This window comes from Mesoplodon densirostris, chromosome 19, assembly GCF_025265405.1.
Source record: "Mesoplodon densirostris isolate mMesDen1 chromosome 19, mMesDen1 primary haplotype, whole genome shotgun sequence".
Taxonomy (NCBI): Eukaryota; Metazoa; Chordata; class Mammalia; order Artiodactyla; family Ziphiidae; genus Mesoplodon; species Mesoplodon densirostris.
In genome coordinates, this window is record NC_082679.1 from 6,834,899 (window position 1) to 6,860,462 (window position 25,564).

General features: G+C 47.7%; 1 protein-coding gene across 1 annotated transcript in view; it reads left to right on the top strand.

The window, feature by feature from the left end:
* The first annotated feature begins 239 nt into the window (after nucleotides 1-239).
* Nucleotides 240-25,564, top strand: part of LOC132479547 (zinc finger protein 250-like) — a 30,378-nt gene continuing 5,053 nt past the window's right edge. The window contains 11 exon segments of the mRNA XM_060083094.1: nucleotides 240-471; nucleotides 671-702; nucleotides 704-746; nucleotides 5,025-5,111; nucleotides 6,275-6,355; nucleotides 8,612-8,738; nucleotides 16,237-16,402; nucleotides 19,261-19,314; nucleotides 20,631-20,705; nucleotides 21,641-21,767; nucleotides 24,747-24,842. Of these exon segments, the coding sequence (XP_059939077.1) occupies nucleotides 240-471; nucleotides 671-702; nucleotides 704-746; nucleotides 5,025-5,111; nucleotides 6,275-6,355; nucleotides 8,612-8,738; nucleotides 16,237-16,402; nucleotides 19,261-19,314; nucleotides 20,631-20,705; nucleotides 21,641-21,767; nucleotides 24,747-24,842 (1,120 nt within the window).

Here is a 25,564-nt window from a genome sequence, read left to right on the forward strand (position 1 = left end):
TGCTCAATACACATAAGTTCAAAGAATGAATGTAACATCCAAGAAGGCAGGGCAGACCTGGTTTTAGAGATTCTCTCCTTAGCTCCCAGCTCCACGCCTGGCACAAAGTAGGTGCTCAGCAAACACGCGCCTGCGCACTCACGCACTCACGGAGCGTTTCTCCCCGAGCCTCCTTGACTCCGCCCCTGGCTGGGGGGCGGGGCCGACCGGGTTCTCTGTGAGGTCACAAAGGCCGTGCCATGCCTCTGACCTTTGCCCTTCTGCTGCTCTTGGACCTGAGCGCCCGACTAGGCTGGGGCTGCCTGCAGTGTGACCACTCGGTGCGGGAGGCCCTGAGCCAGCTGCGCGTCGCCCTCATCCCCGACCGCTTCCGTCAAGAGCAGCTGCAGGCCCGCGCTCAGGCCCTGCTGCTGGGCATGGAGGGGCCTTTCTTCCGGGACTACGCGCTGAATGCCTTTGTGGGGAGAGTGGGTGAGTGCTGGGGAGGGGAGGGTGCCTAGCACGGTGGAGAAAGGGACCAGTGGGGCAGCCCGAGGCTGGGCCGGGAGACCGACCCTTTGGTGACCACGCCCCCAAGAGGGGGAGGGCGGGGCCCATCTCGGAGGGAGCTGGAGGGGATCACTTGGCTCTCGCTGGGACCCACTGGAATTTCCTCCCCTCTCGCCCCCAGGGATAGAGCACCTGGACCTTGTGGCATCCTTTAATCAAGAATCAAACGAACAACTTAATGGTTAATTCTCTTAGAGGTAGGAGCTAAGAGGGAAAGCCTTTTTCCAGCCCCCTTTCCCTTCCTCCCTTTCCACCGGTTCACCACGCCTTCTCTTGATGTAAAAATAAAAGCAAATACGCTGTACAGCCTTTACTGTGTGTCAGAGTTCTAGAAAAGTCTAGGACAGGTCATCAAGGTGGGCGGTACTGTGATCTGCCCTTTACAGAGGGGGAGGCTGAGGCTCAGAGAAGTTAGGCGACGTGTCCAAAGTCACACAGCTAGGAATAACAGAGCTGAGGATCTGAACCTGGGACATCCACCTTAGACCATCATATTCCTAACCATCGCCCCATGAGGTGTCTCCTGGTTTTGTATTCAGCGGCTTCTGGGACGCCACTCTCAGGGTTGGTCCTTGGAAATCATTGTGATCATTAAGACAGTTCCTGACGGGAGGGCAGTAGAGGGCCCTGTGGACTGGGGTGGGAGGACGGATCTAAGCCCCAGGAACCTCACCCCACTTTGAGGGATGGAGCAGGGAGAAGGGCACCACGGAAGAGCCCACCATTTTTTTTAAAAGATATGAAACGTTTGTGTGTGTGTGGTTTGTATAAAGCGAGCCCTGAAAGAGGAATGGGGGTGGGGAGGTGGGTAGATTACCAGAATACTGATGTTGGTTGTCCTAGGATAGGGGAACAGAAGGTGATGTATGCTTTTCTTGCCTATGCTTGTCAAATTGCTGTGGATTTCAAGTTCCTTTTCTTTTTCCCTCCCTCCCCTTTTTAATAACGAATATGCAGTAGTCATAGAATCAGGAAATAATCATTTTAATTACATTAAAAAATTAAATTTTATCTCAATTTTTAGAATTGCCCTACCATTTAGTGAATATGAAACTTTAAAAAACAATGCATACTAAGGAGTGCAGGGCTTTTGCGTGGGCAGGGAGAGGTAATGAATATTCTAAAATTGTGGCGATGGTCACATAACTCTGGGAATAATCTAAAAGCCGTTAAATTGTGAACTTTAAATGGGTGAATTGTATAGTATGTGAGTTATGTCTCAGTAAAGCTGTCCAAAAAAAAAATCCAAATGTATATAGTCTCCTTTGACCAGGCCCCTTCCTGGGAACTTTAAACACTGGAAGTTCTGTTCTCAGCTGGCAGACAGGGAGGGAGTTTGGGTTCTCATTCCAGACCTTTGAGGGAGGTGTAGAAATTACAGTGGAGGTCCTGAGGGTAGACTGCCCTGGAATCAAAGCCTGGCTAACCTTCAGCAAGCTATTTAACATCTTTGTGCCTCGGTTTCCTCATCTGTAAAATGGGAATAATAGCACTCACCCCATAGTCACTGAGAACCATAAAGAGGTTTGTGAAGGTGCATTTAGCACACAGTAAGTGCTCAATAAATGTTAGTTATTAAGATGATTATGCTGCATCTTGCGTCTCTGTCTAGAGCAGGAATTGGCAAAATATAGCCTGGGTGCCAAATCTGCAAATAAAGTTTTATTGGAACACAGCCACACCCATTCATGTATGTACTGTCTATGTTGCTTTTGCTCTCCAAGGCAGAGCTGAGTAGGGACAATGACCATATGGCCCTCAAAGCTGAAAATATCGACTGTCTGGACCTTCACAGAAAAAGCTTAGAGCAGGAGGTCTCAACTCAGGCTGCAGGTTGGAATCCCCTGGGGAACTTTGAAGACAATCCAGGAGCCCAGGCAGCAGCCCATGCCAATTAAATCAAAATATCAGGGGGCGGGGCCTGAACATCGGTAATTTTTAAACTCTCACCTTTTAAAAAAAGTGATTTTTATATTTTGAAAAAATTCAAATGGATAGAAAAGCGGTAACAGTAGTACAATTAACACCTATACACCATTCTTAACATTTCACTATATGGTAACCTGTTGCCACACTTGCTGTGTGTGTGTGTGTGTGTGTGTACCATTTGAGACTTAGTGACACTTCAACCCTAAAGTCTTCAGCAGGCAATCAGGCAGCCTCCTAAAAACAAGGAAAGACATTCTCTTACACAGTGAGTGTACCTAGGAAGTTAATCAATTCCATACTGTCCTCTCATATTCAAACCTCATTAAAATGTCCCCAACTGTCTCAGTCATGCCCCTCATGGCTAGTTTTCTCTCAGTCCTGGATCTGTCCTGGGATCACGCATTGCATTCAGTTGTCTTTTATGCCGAGGACATTTTTGAAGAGTCCAGGCCAATGATTTTACCAACTATTATTATATTACTGGGGTTGGTTACATAGGCAAGGAGCACCCAAGTGGCTTTTCTCAGTTATTCTGTCTCCAGCCCCACCAGAGGTCAAGCTGCTACCGTGTTGGCCCAAGGCCGCCACCATGAATCACATTGTTAGCACAGACTGTGTGGTGTGATCCAAGGCTTCCAAGTAAAGAAAGACACACTTAACAGGCAGGATATTCCAAGGACTTAGAGGTTACCTCCCAGGGGCCAGGCAAGAACCAAGCCTTTTTTTTTTTTTTTTTTTTTGAATGTGCAGGATTTGGGAAACTCAGACCTGCTGAGTTAACCCTTTACTGTACAGTATAACATGTCAAATGGCGACAAATGCTATGGAGAAAAATAATAGAGCAGGAACCAGGGGATGGGGAGTACTGGGAATAGGGGCAGGGCTTGCAGGTTAAAATAGGACAGCCAAGAAGGATATCACTGAAAGGTCAGCACGTGAGAAAAGATGTGGAGGAGAGGGGGAAGCAGCTATGAAAGGGTAGAAGTCTAGGCTAGAGGGCTGTAGGCAGAAAGGACAGCGACTGCAATGCCTGAGATGGGACTATGATTGGCATATTCACAGAACCTCGAAGAGGCCAGGGAGGCTGGAGTGGAGAGAGAGGGAGAGATGTAGAAGCTGAGGTCCTAGAGGTAAGGGGGAGGGGATGGGTGTAGGTTGGTACCCATCAACTGGAAGGGACTTATAATGGTAAGGACTTTTGGCTTCTGCTCTGGGTCACATGGGAGGGTTCTGAGCAGAAGTGTGATGCTAGTGAGATGCCTGAGGTTTTATTGGAATTCCTCTGGCTGTGGAGAACCGATTTAGCAGGGCAACAGGGAAGGCTGGGGGACCAATGAGTAGGTTGTAACAATGGCCCAGGCAAGAGATGATGATGGGCTGGCACCAGGGAGTGGAGGGGGTAAGAAATGTTAGATTCCTGGATCTCTCTTGACTATTCACAGACAGGATTTATTCACATGCATGTTGACAAGTTGCATGTGAGATGTAAGGAAAAAAGAATCAAAGCACCAAGGATTTTGGCTTGAGGAACTAGAAACATGGCGCCTCCATCTATGAAGATGGAGAAGACTTCACTTTTGTAGGAAGTGAGTTTGGAGGAGGATATCAAGGTTCATTCTTGGACTCACTGAGTTTCAGATGCTTATTAGACATCCAAGTGGAGATCCTGAACAGATAGTTGGATATATGCATCTGGACTTCAGTGAGTGGTCTAGGTTAGTGATGCCAATACAGGAGGCATCAGTGTGTATAGAACAGTGCTGTCCAGTGGAAATATGTGGGGCACAAATAGTCACATATGTAATTTAAAATTTTCTGGCAGTCACATTTTTAAAAAGGTAAACAGAAGCAGATGAAATTAATTTTAATAGATTTTATTTAACCTAATACCTAAAATATTACCGTTTCAACAAGAGGTCAAAATAAAAATTATTGAGACATTGTACAGTTATTTTTTCATACCATGTCTTTGAAATCCAGCATACATTTTATACTAACAGCTGATCTCAATTCAGACTAGCCCATTTCCAGTGTTCAATTGCCATGTGTGGCTAGTGGCTGCCATATTGGACAGCGCCCTTTTAGGTAATATACAAAGCCATGAGGCTGGGTGAAATCATGGAGTGAGTGTAGACAGAATAGAAGAAAAGAGGAGAACAGATCAGGGAAAAGGAGAGGAGAGGTGATCGGTGTACCTTTCTACCACTTACCAGATGAGGAAACTGAGGCCAAAGGCTGGTGGTTTAGCCTGGGTCCCTGCAGTGGATCAGAAGGTAGATGTAGGACCTCCCTGCCATAGATTCGCCTAGTGGACCCCGAGGAATAGCCAGTCTTGCTTAGAAAAGGACTTTCCTCATCACTTCTCTTTTCTTATTTTTTGGCTGCACCGCAACCAGGGATTGAACCCACGCCCTCTGCAATGAAAGCATGGAGTCCTAACCACTGGACCACCAGGGAATTGCCCCTCATCCCTTCTCTTTGAAGCTGCTGGTGGGGTGGGCTTGTTGGGTGCCTCCCACCCCAGGAGGATCCCTTTTTCTCCTCAGATGGGCCTCTGCTGGATGAACTGGTGACTCTTAGGGAGAGGGTGATCAAGGAACCCAAGAAAGTTTTAAGATCATATGAATTAAAAGGTGTGTCATCTCTCTCCACCAAGCGCCCTTCTCCCCTTCCCCATTATCACTTGATCCCCTTCTCCCACCCTTTCTTCCAAACTCCTCTCTCACCTCCCCTATGACTCAGCCCTCTCTGCCTCTCCCCAGAATTCCCTTCTCTCCTTTCCCAGACTCTTTCCTCCCTCTCCCGGTCCCTTCCCATTAAATTCTCAAATTGCTGGCCCAACTTAACTCACCTCCACTCTTTTCTCTTGCAGCCTGCAATCCCAAAATTTGCCGTGAGTCCTGGGTTTATTGTCTGTTCTTCCCTTTGCTACCCTCCTACCCCTTTTTACCTTGTCTCCCCCAAATCAAGCCCTGTTGTCACACCTACTCCATCTGGTGGTTCCCCCACCCCAAAGCTATGGCACCGAGGGATATCTGATTTTTGAGGGCTTATGAAAGTGATTTCAACCTGCAAAAAAAGATTTTGGGGGGATGTTAGTCAGGCTAGGATAGGCTATGTTGCAGTGACAAATAACCCCCCGCATCTCAGTTGTTTAACAACGAAAGGTTTATTTCTCTCTTGCCAAAATTCCACTGGGAGTTGAACAGATCTTCCAAGTGGTGACTCCAGGATCCAGGCTGCACCTGTGTGGTGGCTGCTAAGCTAACTTCAGAAGGGAAAGTGAATAGGCAATCCTACAGGGCCTTTTGTAGCTGGCCTGGGAGTGACATACATCGTTCTGTCCACCTTCTATTGGCCAGACTTGGTCACATGGGTACAACCAACTACAAAGGAGCCTGGGAAATGTAGTCTTCCCGTGTGGCAGGAAGCCTGGGAGACAGATGAGTGAGCAGGCAGCCAGTCTATGCCACAAGGGGCAGCAAAATGGGAATAGAGAAGTGCGAACATTCTGTTGGTAGACATTAAATTTAAAATTAATTTAATGTAATCACATGTCTACCAGCGAAATGTTGGGTCAACTGCACAACTGAATTCCACTTTTCAGTGATTATATACAAATTATTTTTAACATGAATCATCAGTGCATTTTGCTCAGCTAGCTCTGCTGCACGTGGGACCTCCAAATTCAAGAGGGCCAAGGGACTCCCTCTCCTCTTTCCCCTTCTGCCTTCCTCCCCCTTGCCAGTCCTCTGATATATGCCCTCATCCCACTTCTCCCTTTCCTCTTGTCCAGGCTTGCTAAAAGAAGAAGTCTTGGATTGTTTACACTGCCAGAGGATCAGTCCCAAATGCATCAAAGAAAAGTACTGTTTCGGTAAGCTCCTGGCGTGGGGGAAGGCATGGGACAGGTGCACGAGAGGTGAAGACAGCCATATCCCAGTGGATATGACTTTTGAGGTCTCCCCCGTGCAGCCTTAAACCCTGCCCTTTCCATTTGATTACACAGTGGCCCAGAAGTTGCTTCCACATTCTGAAATTCACTTTCCCCCTACTAACTGGAAGACCCCTCTGTAACTTTACAATGCTTCTAAGGCCAGAATGGCAGGTGCTAGAAAAACATTTTATGTTAAGCCAGTCCCATGCCAGGGGAGTCTGGAAGGATGTACTGAATTCGCTCATTCATTCAGAGGTTTTAAAAAACATACATCTTTATTGCACAGAGAATAATACAGTGAACCCCTATATATCCATCAAGATTGAATAGTCATGCTGACCCTTTTCACATACTGTTCCCTCTCTCTGTCACACTGTTCCTCTTACTCCCTTACTTCAGTAAAGTCTTCAAGTCCCCCTCCTCAGAGAGAACTCCCTGATCATACTTTCTAAAGTATCATTTCCTTTTTCTTTTTTCTTTTATAAATTTATTTATTTATTTTTGACTGCGTTGAGTCTTTGTTACAGTGTGCGGGCTTTCTCTAGTTACGGCGAGAGGGGACTACTCTTCATTGTGGTGCGCGGGCTTCTCATCGCAGTGGCTTCCCTTTTCTGGGAAGGGAAGGGATGTTAGTTGTTGTTGTTGCGGAATACGGGCTCTAGGCGCGCGGGCTTCAGTAGTTGTGGCACAGGGGCTTCAGTAGTTGTGGCTCACGGGCTCTAGAGCACAGGCTCCGTAGTTGTGGCACATGGGCTTAGTTGCTCTGCAGCATGTGGGATCTTCCCGGACCAGGGCTCGTACCCGCGTCCCCTGCATCAGCAGGCGGACTCTCAACCACCGCGCCACCAGGGAAGCCCCAGCCCACATTTTAATAGCGTGAAGGGTTAGCCTAGGTTTTCTCAACCTTGGCACTATTGACATTGTGGCTGGATAATTCTTTGTTCTGAGGCTCTCCTACGTGTTATAGGAATTTTAGCAGCCCCCCTAGCCTCTACCCGCTCAGTGCCAGTTAGTGCCCTCCAACCAAAGTTATGACAATCATTTCCAGCCTCCAGACATTTCCAAATGTCCCCTGGGAGGTAAAGTTGTCCCCAGCTGAGAACCACTGTTAGATGATAATTACATGAACAAATAAATGGACTAATTCCAGATAGCGATAGTGTTCTAATGAAAACAAAACAGAACAATTTGATAAAAAAGTGCCTGGGGGAGGGGCGGTGCTACTCTAGAGAGTGCGGGTGGGGGGACCTCTCTGAAGAAGTGATGTTTGAGATCTAGAGGAAGTGAAGGCGTGAGGAACAGTGTGAACGACAAAGGGAACAGCAGGTGTGAAGATCCAACATGGTTGAGTAATAAGAGGGAAGCTAGTGTGGCCAGAGGCGATTGAATGAAGAGGAGGGTAGTAGGGTGGCCACATGGTGACCAGATCGTGCAGGGCCTGGTGGACCATGGTGAGGACTTGGGCTTTGATTCTAAATGAAACGAGAGCCCCTGGAAGGCTTTGAGCGGAAGAGGGACGTGAGCAGACTTGGGTGTTATCGACGCCCTCTGGTGGCCAGATGGGGAACTGTAGGAGAAGCAGGGAGCCCCTTCCTTTGAAAGGAGCGGTGATGAGAGCTGGACCAGGTCTGTAACCCAGGAGGTGGATCAGATGCTGGTTTTGAAGGTCCAGCCAAGAGGCCTGGCTGACAGAATGAAAGAGTTAGGGGAGGGAGCAAATCGAAGTTGCAGAATGGGACTCCCCAGGCCACCTTCCAGGTCACCAGCTAAGATGCAACCTGTGATTGTCATCATTTTGCACCCCCCCTCTCATGTTTGTGGGTAGTTACCAAGTCCTCCCCTCCATCCCCGCCGCCCCCGCTCCAATCCCCATCCAATGAGATGCATTTGGCGCTGGGCCCTTTGCTGTCACTGTGCTGTGCTATGTAGACTGCTCCTTCAGGGCAGGAAGGTTTGCCAGCGGAATTCTCAGCAGTATCCCAAGCACCTAGAACGGTGCCTGGGACACAGAATTTGAGGAACCGATGAAGGAAAAGTCAGACCCAGGAGAGGGCAGGGGCCGAGTAGAGAGAAGGGAGAGAGAGGCCCGACCCCGGCCGGGCTGCCGAGTGAGCAGGTGGGTGTGGGTACAAGCCCGGGAAAGGGTGCTGACTTGGAAGTCGGGCTGTCTCCCACCCCCACTGTCCTCTAACCCAGTCGACAGGCAGCCCCGCATGGACCTGCAGTACCAGAAGGATAGCGGATCCCCGCGGAATTGGGTCCTGTTTGGCAGCACCATTTCCGTGTGTCTGGCTGTCTTGGCCTTCGGTGTCATCGTGGCTTCGTGAGTCATCCCTGCCCCCTCCTGAGGTCCCCAAATGCCCCCCTGGGCCCCTCAAAAATAGCATTGCCGTGGGTCCATCACTGTGTCGTCTGGGAGTCTCCTCCCCGGTCACTTTATGCCTCTCCCTCTCTCTCTGTTTCCCTCTGTCTCTCTTTCTTTCTCCTTTTTTCTTGGTCTCTCCTTCCCTCTTGCCATCTCTTTTCTCTCTCTCTCTCTCTCTCTCTCTCTCTCTCTCATGTCTCTCTGTCCATCTCTCACTCTCATCTCCTTTTCCCCCCACCCCCTGGGCCACGTTATGTCTTTCCTGGGTCCTCATCACTTTGGCCTTCATGGGTCTCTTCCTCCACTGAGAAAACACTAACAATTATATTTCATGTATCAAGACAGATATAATCCAGTCTGGACTCGTTATTATATATCCATCATCCTCATCATTGTTATATTAATTTGTTTTCTCCTGATTTTCAAAGTGTTTATTTATTTACTTATTTTAATTGAAGTATAGTTGATTTACAATGTTGTGTTAGTTTCAGGTGTACAGTAAAGTGATTCAGATACACACACACACACACACACACATACACACACACACACACATATATATATATATATACTTTTTCAGATTCTTTTCACTTATATGTTATTACAAAATATTGAGTATAGTCAAAGTATTTAAAATGAAAACATCTCCAGGGCCCCAAGCACTGAGCCCATGATGCTCCCACGAGGGGAGAAGTCACCCCCACCCTCCTTTCTCCACCTTGAGTGCTCCCCCTGCCCCTGTCTGCTTGCCTCTGGTCCAGCCCCCTCTCAGCCCCTCTCCTCTTCTCTCTGCCTCCCCTATCTGCCCCTCACCCTCCTTTCCCAAATGCCTTGGTTTCTTCATATTCAACTGGGGATAATCCCAGTACCTCCCACTTAAGGGTGGTGGTGAGCCGTAAATCAGCCCTTAGCCTAAGGAATCTCCCCTTCTCTCTCCCTCCCTGAAACTCTCTTGCCCCCTCAGCCTCTCCCACTGGACTTTCTCCTCCTTTCCTCTGTCCCAGTTCCAATTCTGCCATCTCCCTCTTCCCCTTTCCTGCCTGCCATGTTGAATCTGTGTCTCTCAGTCTCTGAATGTCTCTCCCCATCTCTGGGTCTCTGTTTCTGACTCCCATCCCTCCCACTCCGCAGACTCTGTCCCTATCTGTCAACCCCTCTCTGCTTCTTTAAATCTCTCCCTCTGTGACTCCCCTCTTTCCCCTCCCACCTTCCCACCGTTCCCTCTCCATCTTCTGGTCTTCATTTCTGTCTCTGTCTGTCTTCCCCTCTCCTATCTCTGGATTTCCCTTCCCCATCTTGATTTCTGTTTCTCTCTCCCACAGGCTCTGTCTCCCGTCTTGATCTCTCTAGAGCAGAACTCTCTCCCCACTGTCTCCCAGTGTATTAGTTTCCTCTTGCTGGGCAGAGGCAACAGAACTGGGCAGCTCAAGGCAACAGAAATGTATTCTCTCCAGAGAGAATAAATTTAACTAGGAAATTTTCCTAGTTAATAATTTTAACTCTCCAGAGTTCTGGAGGCCAGAAGTCCAACATCCACGCACTGGCAGGGTGAGTTCCTTTTGGAGGTTCTGAGAGAGAGTCCATTCCATACCTGTCTCCTACCTTCTGGTGGCGGCTGGCATCCTTGGTATCCCTTGGCTCGTGGCTTCCTTCCAGTCTCTGCCTCTGTCTTCAATGACTTTGTCCTCAGTATCTGTGTCCCAAACCTCCCTCCCCTTTCTCTTGTAAGGACACCAGTCTTTGAATGTAAGGGCCAGCCTAAATCCAGAATAATCTCATTTTTACCTTAACATAATTATGTCTGCAAAGACCCTATTTGCAAGTAAGGTCACATTCACAGACACTGGGGATTAGGACTTGGATATATCTTTGGAGTGGGGGGACACAGTTCAACCCAGTACACCTGCTTCTCTCTTTTCCTCATTTCTCTGTCTTTCTCATCTCTTTGAGTCTCTCTCCCCGTGTCTGTGTCTCTCAGAGTCTCCTGTCTTTTTCCATTCTTTCTGTTTCCACATTTCATACCCTCAGTCCCAGTCCCAACTTTTCTCTCCTCCCTCCTTATGTTCTGATTGGCTGAGAACCCTGGAGATCTGCCCAGAGACCCATGATGTCACTGCCTGAGTCAAATAAAGCCAATGATTGGAGGGAAGGTTTTGGGTCGTCAGTTGACCTGGAGGGGTCTGAAGTTCTTTTTCTAATCTGCAGGCTTTTTCTCTCTGACCAGGGCTATTACATATCGGCGAAACCGAAAACTCCTGCTTCAGTAGGGCTCTGGTTTTGAGGTTTGTAAGGGGAAAGGAAAAGAAGTTTAATAAAGTCTGTGACAAATTCCTCAATGTCTGCATCAGTTTCTGGAGGACCCTGCCCCAATTGGTGTCCCACTCTGGACACCTGACTGGGTGGTGCTCAAGGGTTGGGACCACGTCTTACTCATCTGTAGATTCCAAATACCCTAATTAAAAAGTAGAAGTCGCTGACGAGCCAGGAGGTGGGAGGCGGGGGCCGCGTGGCGGCTGCTGCTGCAGTGGGGCAGGTGGCGGTGACTGGCGGCGACAGAGGTGGCAGTGAGCGATTTAACCCAGAGACTGACTTCACTGTAGAAACACCCACAGTTCTATCAATGACTGGGGAAATATAGTGGCAACAGGCAAAGGAAAAACATCTCTGACATACTAAGGACAATGAGTATGCTAAAACAAAGTGGGCTTAAGGCCCCTACCAACATCCTTAAGCCTGGAAGCACAGCCTTGAAGACACCTTCTCCTGGTAATGCTTTATGTTTCTCCTTAACAGCAAGTTTTTAATCCTATGTGAAGACTTATATTTGAAAACTTTAAAAAGACAATCTTATAAAACTTTATACTCTTGAAAATACTTGAAAAAGTTTCAATTAAAAGACATAGAGGGGGGCCTCCCTGGTGGCGCGGTGGTTGAGAGTCCGCCTGCCGATGCAGGGGATACGGGTTCGTGCCCAGGTCTGGGAGGATCCCATATGCCGCGGAGCGGCTGGGCCCGTGAGCCATGGCCGCTGGGCCTGCGCATCCGGAGCCTGTGCTCCGCAACGGGAGAGGCCACAACAGTGAGAGGCCCACATAACGCAAAAAGGAAAAAAAAAAAAAGACATAGAGGGGCTTCCCTGGTGGCGCGGTGGTTGAGAGTCCGCCTGCCGATGCAGGGGACACGGGTTCATGCCCTGGTCTGGGAAGATCCCACATGCCATGGAGCAGCTGGGCCCGTGAGCCATGGCCACTGAGCCTGCACGTCTGGAGCCTGTGCTCCACAACGGGAGAGGCCACAACAGTGAGAGGCCTGCGTACTGCAAAAAAAAAAAAAAAAAAAAAAAGCATAGAATTTTAGAGGGGCGGAGTGAAGATGGCATACTAGGAGGACACGGAATTCGTGTCTCCTCACAACTAGGACATCTACCAGGCACTGGTTGGGGACCACAGACACCTAAGGGGATGGGAGGAACCTCCAGCGACTGGTTGTTTCATTTATAGTTTTATTTTTCCTAATATATTTTTTATCTTTCTAATTTTATTTTGTTTTTTATTCTTTGATATTGTATTGCTCCTTTTTTCTTTCTTTCTTTTTTCTTTTCTTTTTTTGTTTTAACTGTGCCACGAAGCTTACAGGATTGCAAGTTCTTGGTTCCCAGGCTGGAGGTTGGGCCAAGCTCCTGTGGTGGGAGCTCTGAGTCCAAACCGCTGGACTAACAGAGAATCTCAAACCCCAGGGAATATTAATCAGAGTGAGGCCTCCCAGAGGTCCCCATCTCAACACCAAGACCCGGCTCTATCCAACTGCCTGCAAACTCCAGTGCTGGATGTCTCAGGCCAAACAACCATTAAGACAGGAATACAGCATCATCCATCAAAAAAAAAAAAAAAAGTGAAATGACAAAAAAATATGTTACAGACAAAGGAGCAAGGTAAAAACCTACAAGACCAAATAAATGAAGATGAAATAGGCAACCTACCTGAAAAGGAATTCAGAGTAATGATAGTAAAGATGATCCAAAGTCTCAGAAACAGAATGGAGAAAATACAAGAAATATTCAACAAGGATCTAGAAGAACTAAAGAGCAAACAAACTGATGAACAGCATGATTACTGAAATTAAAAATACTCTAGAAGGAATGAATAGCAGAATAACTGAGGCAGAAGAACGGATAAGTGAGCTGGAAGATAAAATGGTGGAAATAACTGCCAGGGAGCAGAATAAAGAAAAAAGAATGGAAAGTATTGAGGACAGTCTCAGAGACCTCTGGGACAACATTAAACACACCAACATTCGAATTACAGGAGTCCAGAAGAAGAAGAGAAAAAGAAAGGGTCTGAGAATATATTTGAAGAGATTATAGTCGAAAACTTCCCTAACATGGGAAAGGAAATAGTTAATCAAATCCAGGAAGCACAGAGAGTACCATACACAATAAACCCAAAGAGAAACACACCAAGGCACATATTAATCAAACTATCAAAAATTAAATACAAAGAAAAAATACTAAAAGCAGCAAGGGAAAAGCAACAAATAACATACAAGGTTATATGTTAACCCCATAAGGTTAACAGCTGATTTTTCAGCAGAAAGTCTGCAAGCCAGAAGGGAGTGGCAAGACCTATTTAAAGTGATGAAAGGGAAAAAGCTACAACCAAGATTACCTAGCAAGGATCTCATTCATATTCGATGGAGAAATTAAAACCTTTACAGATAAGCAAAAGTTAAGAGAATTCAGCACCACCAAACCAGCTTTACAACAAATGCTAAAGGAACTTCTCTAGGCAGGAAACACAAGAGAAGGAAAAGACCTACAAAAACAAACCCAAAACAATTAAGAAAATGGTAATAGGAACATACATATTGGTAATTACCTTAAATGTAAATGGATTAAATGCTCCAACCAAAAGACATAGACTGGCTGAATGGATACAAAAACAAGACCTGTACATATGCTGTCTACAAGAGACCTACTTCAGACCTAGGGACACATACAGACTGAAAGTGAGGTGATAGAAAAAAACATTCCATGCAAATGGAACTCAAAAGAAAGCTGGAGTAGCAAGTCTCATATCAGACAAAATAGACTTTAAAATAAAGACTGTTACAAGAGACAAGGACACTACATAATGATCAAGGGATCAATCCAAGAAGAAGATATAGCAATTGTAAATATTTATGCACCCAACATAGGAGCACCTCAATTCATAAGGCAAATGCTAACAGCCATAAAAGAGGAAATCGACAGTAACACAGTAATAGTAGGAGACTTTAACACTCCACTTTCACCAATGGACAGATCACCCCAAAATGGGCAGAAGACCTAAATAGACATTTCTCCAAAGAAGACATACAGATGGCCAAGAAGCATATGAAAAGCTGCTCAACATCACTAATCATTAGAGAAATGCAAATCAAAACTACAATGAGATACCACCTCACACTGGTCAGAATGGCCATCATCAAAAAATCTACAAACAATAAATGCTGGAGAGGGTGTGGAGAAAAGGGAACCCTCTTGCCCTGTTGGTGGGAATGTAAATTGATACAGCCACTATGGAGAACATTATGGAGGTTCCTTAAAAAACTACAAATAGAACTACCATATGACCCAGCAATTCCACTACTGGGCATATACCCTGAGAAAACCATAATTCAAAAAGAGTCATATACCACAATGTTCATTGCAGCACTATTTACAATAGCCAGGACATGGAAGCAACCTAAGTGTCCATTGACAGATGAATGGATAAAGAAAATGTGGCACATATATACAATGGAATATTACTCAGCCATAAAAAGAAATGAAACAGTTATTTGTAGTGAGGTGGATGGACCTAGAGTCTGTCATACAGAGTGAAGTAAATCAGAAAGAGAAAAACAAATACCGTATGCTACACATATATATGGAATCTAAAAAAAAAAAAAAAAGGTTCTGATGAACCTAGAGGCAGGATAGGAATAAAGACATAGACATAGAGAATGGACTTGAGGACACGAGGAGGGGGAAGGGTAAGCTAGGATGAAGTGAGAGTAACACTGACATATATACACTACCAAATGTAAAAGAGATAGCTAATGGGAAGCAGCTGCATAGCACAGGGAGATCAGCTCCGTGCTTTGTGACCACCTAGAGGGGTGGCATAAGGAGGGTGGGAGGGAGACGCAAGAGGGAGGGGATATGGGAATATACGTATCCATATAGCTGATTCACTTTGTTATACAGCAGAAACTAACACAGCATTATAAAGTAATTATACTCCAATAAAGATGTTAAAAAAAAATAAAGGTAGAAGCAGACTTCCCTGGTGGCGCAGTGGGTAAGAATCCGCTTGCCAATGCAAGGAACATGGATTTGATCCCTGCTCCGGGAAGATCCCACATGCTACGGAGCAACTAAGCCCGTGCGCCAGAACTACTGAGTCTGCGCTCTAGGGCCCATGAGCCACAACTACTGAGCCCCGCTTGCTGCAACTACTGAAGCCCACATGCCTAGAGCCGGTGCTTGGAAACAAGAGAAGCCACCACAATGAGTAGCCCTCACACGGCAAGGAAGAGTAGCCCCTGCTCACCGCACCTAGAGAAAGCCCACTCACAGCAACAAAGACCCAACGCAGCCAAAAATAAATTTATTTTAAAAAAAGAAGAACATAGACCCTAGACTGGTTGAAACCAGAAGATTGATGATGCTTGAAACTTCACCTTGATGCCAAGCAATCCGAGAATTGTCCACAAGCTGATCACTCCCTGCTCCTTGAACACTATAAAACTCCTCACTACCCCCTCCAGGGTGGGTCACACAGTCTTGAGGGCATTAGCCCCGTGTGGCCCCTTTGCCTGGCAAAACAATAAAAGCTACTCTTTTCTACTTCACCCAAAACTCTGACTCCGCGTTTCTATTCAGCACCGGTGAACAGAGTCTGAGTTTCGGCAACAGGATTTTATTATTTTGATATATTAACAGACGAATTTATAATAACCCAATGCATCCTTGCAATCCTGGCCATCTCCAGCTCCCACTATAGGGGTCTGTTTCCTTTACCACGCTGCCCTTTAAGAGGTGATGGATGAAACTGAGCCAAACAGGAAGGCGGTTGCCCAGGGAAATTTAATAATTAAGTAACAGAGGCTTGGTTCATTCACCATCAGTTTAGGTGGTGTCTTGAAAACTTTTGCTTTGGTAGGAGAAATTTGAGTTAGATGGGTTAACTGGACTATGACGTCGCCTCCTGTGGAGGGCAGTGAAAAACTCTGGCTATAATGGAAATATTCACGGTGCCAGTACAACCATACAGTTGCCAAATACCATGTTTCGGCCAGCTGCAAAGTAGCTGTTTACAGCATTCTTTCTCCCGCCCCACGTTCTACTGGTGGACTCCATTTCCCAGCATTCCCCTGCCCACAGAGACCTTAGGCCTAGAGGAGCGTGAGCCGCAGTGGTTTCTGGGAAATGCAGTCCAGCTGCGGAGCGCAGTTTAAAGAACCAGGACTTGAGGTTCCGAGGCAGCGACCGCGCAGGCGCTTTCCGGGGCCCGAAGGAGGGCGGTAAGGCCTGGCTGCCGCGCACAACCGGCGGAGGCTCACAGGTTGAGTTTCGACCTGGCGGACCCGAGAGGCTGCCGGTAGGTGTGGGCTGACCGAGACAGGTGCGCAGGAGGTGGGCCGAGTCTGCCTGGGTGGGAGGGGAAGGGCGCTGTGAGCTGCCCCAGAGCCCCACTGCCATCGACTCAGCGCACAGGAATTGGGCGCCCGCTGTTTTCCAGGAGTCTAGCCGAGTGCGGATCTGCGGCCATTTCCCAGGAGGGAGAATGTACCTTTTCCTCACTTAGCAGGTGAAGAACAGGCAAGGGAGATTCCATGGCTTCTTCCAGATCACAATGCCAATGAGTTGTCGACATGGTGTGAAACCAGGGATGTCTGACCCGAAAGCCCTAGCCCCTCTCTCTGGGTCTCATCTCCCCTCTCTAATCTCCCACCACCACCCCAACCCCCATTCTGCCTCTCTCTCTCTCTCCCTGGGTCTCTGCTTCTCTTTCTCTGTGTCTGTCCCCTTCTCTCTGGGCCTCTGCGTGCCCCCAGCCTCCATAAGCCTCAGTGTTTTTTCTAAAAACAGTCATTTTCTTCCAAAACCATTGCACTATGCTCACATCAGGAAATGAACATCCATACAATACTATTGATTAGCTCATCTGCCGGGCTTTTTCAGATTTTGCTAATTGTCCCAATAATGTCCTTAATGGCAAAAGAAAATCCCGTGTCATGCTCTGCGTTCGTTGTCGTCGCTTTAGTCTCCGTTAACCTGGAACAGTTGTTCAGTCTTTCTTTGACCTTCATGATCTTAGCAATTCTGAAGATTGCAGACCATGTACTTCTAGAATGTCCCTCAGTTTGGATGTGTTGGTTGTTCCCTTGTGATTAGATTTAGGCTACATGCTTTTGGCAGGAATACCTTAGGAGTGATGCTGTGTCCTTAACAGAGCAGGAGCCTGTGATGTCCGCTTGCCCGTCACTGGTCACATTGGCCTCGATCACTTGGCTAAGGTGGCATCTGCCAAGTTTCTCCCCTTTAAAAAGTTATCCTCTTCGTTTTGTAATTACAGTAGATCCCATTATCCTCGGAGGGTACATTCCAAGACCCCCAGTGGATGGCTGAAATCTTGGATTGTACTGAACCCTCTATATACTGTGTTAACCTAAAGAATAAAGCAGCGGGTTATTTTACCAGCAAAATGGGCTTATTCAGGAACAGCAAAGAATTGCAATTCGGGACAAGCAGGCTATAGCAAAAGCTATAGGAAGTCCAACAAACAAGAGAGGAACTTTGTCTTATAGAGAAAAAAAGAAAAACAGGAAATAGAGAGGAGTTCTTTTGAATGAAAGTTCATTGGAGAAAAGTGAGAATTCAGAGTGGTGATGGTTTCTCATTGGCCTAGTTGCTGCGGTAGTTGATTTCTTGTAGGGGATGCAATGTACATCTTTTCTGGTTCTTTCCTGCTGAAGCTTCTTCCGTTAGGGCCTGTGATGGATGTGGAGTGGTGCTACTTGAGAACTCCCCGTCCTGGCCTCCCAACTCCACTTTTTAAATAATTTGATCTAATCTAATTTAATTTAATTTTTGGCTGCGCCACGCGGCATATGGGATCTTACTTCCCTGAACAGGGATCGAACCCGCGCCCCCTGCATTGGAAGCATGGAGTCTTAACCACTGGACCGCCAGGGAAGTCCCCCAACTCCACTTTAAATGAGGTTCGCCTTTATTAATTTTCACAGTGTTTTTTTCTAAACATTCATACCTATGATAAAATGTCATTTACAAATTAGGCACAGTAAGAGATTAACAATAATAACTAATAATAAAATAGAACAATTTTAAGAATATACAGTAATAAAAGTTTTGTGAATGTGGGCTCTCTCAAAAGATCTCATTGTACAAATTTAATGCCTCTTCTGTAAAGCACTTATGCTTATGCGCTGTGGCTGTAACTTTTGTAGTTTGTTGGGGTTTTTTTGTTTTTTTGGCCACGCGGCTTGTGGGATCTTCCCCGACCTGGGATTGGATCCGGGGCCATGGCAGTGAAAGGGCCGAGTCCTAACCACTGGACTGCCAGCAAAGTCCTGAATTTCTTTTTCTTGCGTCACAATTTCACAGATAGAAGATTCATTCTTACCGTTGATCTTAGCAACCTCAGCATATGATTTTTTTTCTTTTGTTTTTTAAATTTTATTTATTTTTGGCTGTGTTGGGTCCTCGTTGCTGTGCACAGGCTTTCTCTAGTTGCGGCGAGCGGAGGCTACGCTTCATTGCGGTGCGCTGGCTTCTCATTGCGGTGGCTTCTCTTGTTATGGAGCATGGGCTCTAGAGCGCAGGCTCAGTAGTTGTGGCGCACGGGCTTAGTTGCTCCGTGGCATGTGGGATCTTCCCGGACCAGGGCTCGAACCCGTGTCCTCTGCATTGGCAGACAGATTCTTGACCACTGCGCCACCGGGGAAGTCTGATATTTTTTTCTTTCTTTATTGAGATCTTTTACCTTTTCACTTAAAGGAAGCACTTTACAGCTTCTCTTTGGCATATTCGAATTACCAGCATCACTACTCTTGCACTTTGGGGCCATCACTAAGTAAAATAAGGGTTACTTAAACACAAGCACTGTGATACCGCGACAGTCCATCGAGACAACTACTAAGTGACTATTGGGCAGGTATGCTGGACAAGGGGATGATTCATGCCCCAGGTGGGCTAGAGCGGGACGGCGCAAGATTTTATCACGATACTCAGAATGGTGTGTGATTTAAAACTTGTGAATTGTTTCTTTCTGGAACTTTCCATTCAGTGTTTTTGGACCACAGTTGACCTCAGGTAACTGAAACCGTGGAAAGCGAAGCCACGGATAAGGGGGCCCTACCGTAGTAAGTGACTCATGAGGAGGTGGTGAAGCCTCTGTTCCTCATCAAAATTTCACCCACTGGTTTCATCCCTCAGGTGGGTGCGTTCCTGTGTAGCTGGGTGGACGTGCAGCTGTTTGCCGAGAAGCACGTGAGGCTCTGAGTCTTTATTTCTGGACCCTGTTAGTTTCCCATTTCCGCTCTAACAAATTACCAGAAACTTAGTGGCTTCAAACAATACAGATGTAGTATTCTCTTACAGTTCTGGAGGCCAGGAGTCTGAACTGGTTTTCACTGGGCAGCAATCAGGGTGTCAACAGAGCCATGCTTCCTTCAGAGGCTCTAGGGGAGAATCCGTTTCCTGGCCTTTAGCAGCTTCTAGAGGCTGCCTGCATCCCTTGGCTCGTGGCCCCTTCCTTCAGCTTCAAAGCCAGAGGCATAGTGCCTTGTCTCTCTGACTGCTCCTCTTTACTTCTGTCACATGGGCTTCTCCTCCGTGTCAGATCTCCCTCTGCCTCCCTCTTATAAGGACACTTGTCATTGCATTTAGAGTCCACCCAGATAATCCAGGATCATCTTCCCATCTCAAGATGCTTAACTTGAGAGGCAGTGTTCCAGGCTGGGGTTACAGTCCTGCCCAAAGACTCAAACCTAGTGTTTTTTATCTACCTTGCAGTGTATGGGGCTTTCCAGAGCCCACAGACATCAATCCCTCCAGGCAGCCTGTGGAAAGGTCACATATTTAACTTGGTTTTTCTAAGAACTTGCTGGGGCTCTGAGCTCACAGCCTGGTTCTGTTACAAATGTTACAGGTGGGTGTGGTCTGCACACAGCCCGCTCTGCTCTGAGTCAGGAGAGGCTGGCTGCATTCAGGAACTCACCACCCCCCCAAAAAGGAAAAAAAGATGCTTAACTTAATCACATCAAAAGTTCATCCCAGGCCTTCCCTAGTGGCGCAGTGGTTAAGAATCCGCCGCTAATGCAGGGGCCACGGGTTCGAGCCCTGGTCCGGGAAGATCCCACATGCTGCGGAGCAGCTAAGCCCCAGCACCACAACTACTGAGCCTGTGCTCTAGAGCCGGTGAGCCACAACTACTGAGCCCGCTTGCCTCGACTACCGAAGCCCACGCACCTAGAGCCCGTGCTCCACAACAAGAGAAGCCACCGCAATGAGAAGCCCGCTCACCGCAACAAAGAGTAGCCCCCGCTCGCCCCAACTAGAGAAAAGCCCGCGCACAGCAACAAAGACCCAATGCAGCCAAAAATAAATAAAATAAAATAAATTTAGATATATATTAAAAAAAAAAGAACGGGGGCCTCAGGCACCCTGCCCTGAGCCTTTGCTTTGGCTCTCAGGAGACCAGGGCCCCCTCTGTCATGAGGCATCTTTGGCAAAGTGTCTGTCTGTCTAGGCCAGAACTGACCCCCTCTCTGCTCCATCTTCCTCCTGTAGCTTTGCAGACTTAGGCCTGGTCCTTTCTTCTGGAGGTGCATGCCTGGGACCCAGCAATGGCCATCAGGACCCTGACGGGCAAGGGCCAGGTGAGTCTGGGCTCCCTCTTCCCCGAGATGACTTTGTGGACCCCAGACGGCTTTCTCCGTCTCCGCCTGTGCCCTCAAGATCTTCTGCCCTTCCCAATACTGGGAGAGATGCGGTGATGGGAGTTTCTCTGGGACTGGGAGGTGCGGGGTCTGGGGGCAGGATTCTCTGAGATGGGACATTATGACACGGTCTAAAAATCAATCATCTAACGCTCAGCAGCCGTTTGGTTACCAGGTGAAGTGGGCAGTGGATGGTTTTGCTTCATCCTGAGCCTTATTCTTGGAATCAGGAGTGGTGGTTGGGATCAGAGTTGGAGTGTGGGATGGAGTGCGACTTAGGAGTAGCTCCGACATACAATGACTGGTAGTTTGTTGGGGTTTTTTTGGCCGCGCAGCATGCAGAACCTCCCCAACTAGGGATTGAACCTGTGCCCCCCTGCACTCGGAAAGTGGAGTCTTAACCACTGGACCACCAGGGAAGTCCGGTAGTTTTTTCAAAGTGTTTCTCAGGGCTGTCATGTACAGGTGTGTAGGTTACATACTGCACAAGGGTGCCTCATCTCAGTGGCATGATTTGCATCTTCCACCTCCTACATCCGTATATTGATTATAGCAGTTTACACGCAGATGGCAGTCAACTGTCACATGCTAGAAATAATTGGTGTATTGTAACAATTTTCCAACAGATGGCAGTAAAGAGTCATGTGAATGCGGGGGGCCTTGTTCTACTTTCTACCAAGGTGCCTGTGGGCTAACGGCTGCCCTACCTAGACATTTTACATTCCCATGAGCCGGTTTAATTCAGTCGTCCCAAATCTGCCAAGTCAGAACGTTCCAGTGCAGGGAACAAGTGGTAGCCTCTTGACCCATGACCTGTCCCACCCCAGAGTTCTGGAAAGACGTGCCTGTCCATGATATAAAATTGGCCCTTGCAGGAATCGGTGACCTTCAAAGATGTGGCTGTGGACTTCACCCTGGAGGAGTGGGGCCAGCTGGGGCCTGGCCAGAAGGAGCTGTATCGGGATGTGATGCTGGAGAACTACCAGAACCTTCTCTCGCTGGGTGAGGCCCTGCCCCCTGCCCTCCCAGGAAGAGGCAGGATGCCCCCTTCAGCCCTCATCTCCTCCATGCCCACCCACTGCTTAACTGTGGGCATTCACGGGGGTCCTGTCTGCTCCTCTCACCAGACCCTCCTGGGCCACCCCTGTCCATCTCTCTGTCTCTCCGCTGGCTTCTCCCAGAGTCCCAGCATCCCCGAGGGCCCCAAGTCCTCTGCCTGTCCCACAAAATCTTCAGCCTGTGCCCCTGCCCTCTCCTTTTTAAAAAAAAAAAATTTTTTTTTTGTTTCGGTTTTTTCTTTGTTTTTTTTTTTTTTTGCAGTACGCGGGCCTCTCACTGTTGTGGCCTCTCCCGTTGTGGAGCACAAGCTCCGGACACGCAGGCTCAGCAGCCATGGCTCAGGGGCCCAGCCGCTCCGCGGCATGTGGGATCCTCCCGGACCGGGGCACGAACCCGTGTCCCCTGCATCAGCAGGCAGACTCTCAACCACTGCGCCACCAAGGAAGCCCTTCTTTTCTTTTTTTTTTAAATTTTATTGAAGTATAGTTGATTTACAATGTGGTGTTAATTTCTTCTGTACAGCAAAGTAACTCAGGTATACATACATATATATTCTTTTTCATGTTCTTTTCCATTATGATTTATCACAGGATATAAATATATTATTAAATGTATTTCCCTGTGCTATACAGTAGGACCTTGTTTAACCATCCTATATGTAATAGTTCGCCTCTGCTAATCCCAAGCTCCCAATCCGTCCCTCCCCCACCCCTCCCCCTTGGCAACCACAAGTCTGTTCTCAATGTCTGTGAGTCTGTTTCTGTTTCGTAGATATGTTGATTTGTGTCATATTTTAGATTCCACATATAAGTGATATCATACGGTATTTGTCTTTCTCTTTCTGGCTTACTTCGCTTAGTATGAAAAACTCTAGGGGCTTCCCTGGTGGCGCAGTGGTTGAGAGTCCGCCTGCCGATGCAGAGGACATGGGTTCGTGCCCCAGTCTGGGAAGATCCCACATGCTGTGGAGCGGCTGGGCCCGTGAGCCATGGCTGCTGAGCCTGCACGTCCGGAGCCTGTGCTCCACAACGGGAGAGGCCCCAACAATGAGAGGCCCGTGCACCGCAAAAAACAAAACAAAACAAAAAAAAACTCTAGGTCCATCCATGTTGCTGCAGACGGCATTATTTCATTCTTTTTTATGGCCGAGTAATATTCCATTGTATATATGTACCACATCTTCTTTATCCATTCATCTATTGATGGACATTTAGGTTGCTTCCACGTCTTGGCTATTGTGAATAGTGCTGCTATGCACATACGGGTGCATCTTTTTTTTTTATTATTTTTATTGGAGTATAACTGCTTTACAATGTTGTGTTCGTTTCTGCTGTACAGCAAAGTGAATCAGTTATACGTATACATACATCTACTCTTTTTTAGATTTCCTTCCCATTTAGGTCACCACAGAGCACTGGGTAGAGTTCCCTGTGCTAAACAATAGGTTCTCGTTAGTTATCTATTTTATACATAGTAGGGTATGCGTGTATCTTTTTGAATTAGCGTTTTCTCTGGATATATGCCCAGGAGAGAAACCACATTGTTTTGAACAAACAGTTCAGGCACAGGGAGCGCCTCTTACCAGTTAGAGAGTTCTGGAACCCTCCTGAAACCCAGGCTCCCAGATGCCAGCAAGGGCAATCTTGCAAGCAGGCCTTGCCAAGGAGAGCAGTCAGCCTGCTGTGTTAAACCCTTTTCTGCACATACAGGTGAGGTCCCCTCAGTCTGCCCCCTGAGCTTCAATCTGTGCAGCTGGTGGCCTGCAGAATACCTCCCTGGGGAGATCCCATGCTCCCTGTCCCCACTGAGCTCCCCATATCCCCCGGACCCACTCCTCCTCCTGTTCCCGCATCTCAGGGACAGTTTCCGCCCATCCAGTCACCAGGCCAGTCCTGGGCGTGGCCTGTACCCACTCCTTCATACCCTTATGTGACCTGGCCCCTGCCCACCTCCTCAGTGTTATCCCCTTCCATTCTCTTCCTCCTCCCGCTTCTCCATTTAAGGTGGGAGTGATTTTTCAGCATGTTTGCTCACAGGAATGATCATTAGGGACTATGTTTGTTTCCTAGGGCGGCTGTACCAAATTATCACAAACCTGGGGACTCACAACAGCAGAAATGTATTCTCTCACAGTTCAGGAGGCCAGGAGCGCAAAACCAAGGTGCAGGCAGGGCCGGGCTCCTTCTGAAGACTCCTGGGGAGAGTCCTTCCTGGCTTTCTCCAGCGTCTGAAGACTCGTGGCATTCTTGGCGTTCTTTGCCCTGTACCTGCATCACCCCAATCTTTGCCTCCATCTTCACCTGGCCTTTTGCCCTCCAACTGTGTCTGTGTGTCTCTCCTCTTCTTATAAGGACACCAGTCATTGGATTTAGGGCCTACCCGAATCCAGTAGGACCCCATCTTAACCATTTACATCTGCAAAGCCCCTCTTTCCAAATCAGGCCGCATGCTGAGGTTCCTGGGGGCATAATATTCCCCCACTGCAGGAAGAGAGGAATTAATGATCTCAAAGACAGCAGGCCTGAAAAAGTCAAAAGAAACAGATGAGATGAATTTTAATAATCTGTTCTGTTGCACCCAGCCTAGCCAAAATATGATCATTTAGGCACATGTTGACATCATAATCAATCTATGAATCATTAATGAGATTGTTTCCTTTTTTCTCCATATCAAGTCTTTGAAATGCTATGTGTATTTTTCACTCAACTTGAACAGAGAGCTGGAGCCTTCAACAGTGAGGTCAGGGCTCAGGTTCTCTCTGGAATGTAGTAGGCACTCAATAAACGAGTCTTGCAGATGTTCTAATCATTAGGTGTCCAATGTATGCATCTCCCCTGCAGACCCAGGGCTTGGGGCCCAGCCCTGGGGCCTCCCTGTGACTGTAGCACCCATGGCCAAGTCTCACATTTTGTTCTGGGGCAGGGCTTCCTGGGTCCAAACCCGACGTGATCTCCCGTTTGGAGCGAGGGGAAGAGCCCAGGATGGAGAGGAGAGAAGCCCGGCGAGTTACCGGTTCAGGTGGGTGAGGATGTCCAGCAGATGCGAGCTGTCTTCCTACCCTCCATCTGTCATGATCAGTGATGGTCGTTTGAGAGTGAGGGAGTGTACCATACAGGCCATCACTGTGGGTGCTGGGTTCAAATCCCAGCTCCACTGCTTCCTGGCTGTGTGACCTTCAGGCAAGTCATTTAGCTCCTCTGTGCCTCAATTTCCTCATCTGCAAAATGGGGTCAATAATAGCACCTGGGGTTGGGAAGAATAAGTGAGTTAATACATACAGAGGGCACCCAGAACCCCCTGCTCAGAATAGGCTACGATGGGGAGTTCCCTGGCAGACTCTGGGCTTTCACTGCTGTGGGCCCAGATTCAATCCCTGGTCGGGTAACTGAGATCCCACAAGCCGCGCAACATGGCCAAAAAAAAAAAAGAAGAGGCTACAATGGTTATCATTATGATTATTTATTGGAAATCACTTGTGTAAGAGACCCAGAAGTGGGATCTGGCCTGACGTGTTGGGGCACAGGAAGAGGCCAGATTTCTGCCCCTACTGGCCCGTGACCTCATCAGAGGAGGGAATTGAAGCATCCTTTTTTCCATCACTTGTCCATCTTGCTGTGGGGCCAGTACTTACCCCTTCCTACCCCCTCACTCACCATAGCCCATCAGGCCCCAGTCTTGTCCCTCCTGCCCGCTCTCTTTGCCCATTCCCCCCCCCACCACCAGCAACAGCCCTGGCTCAG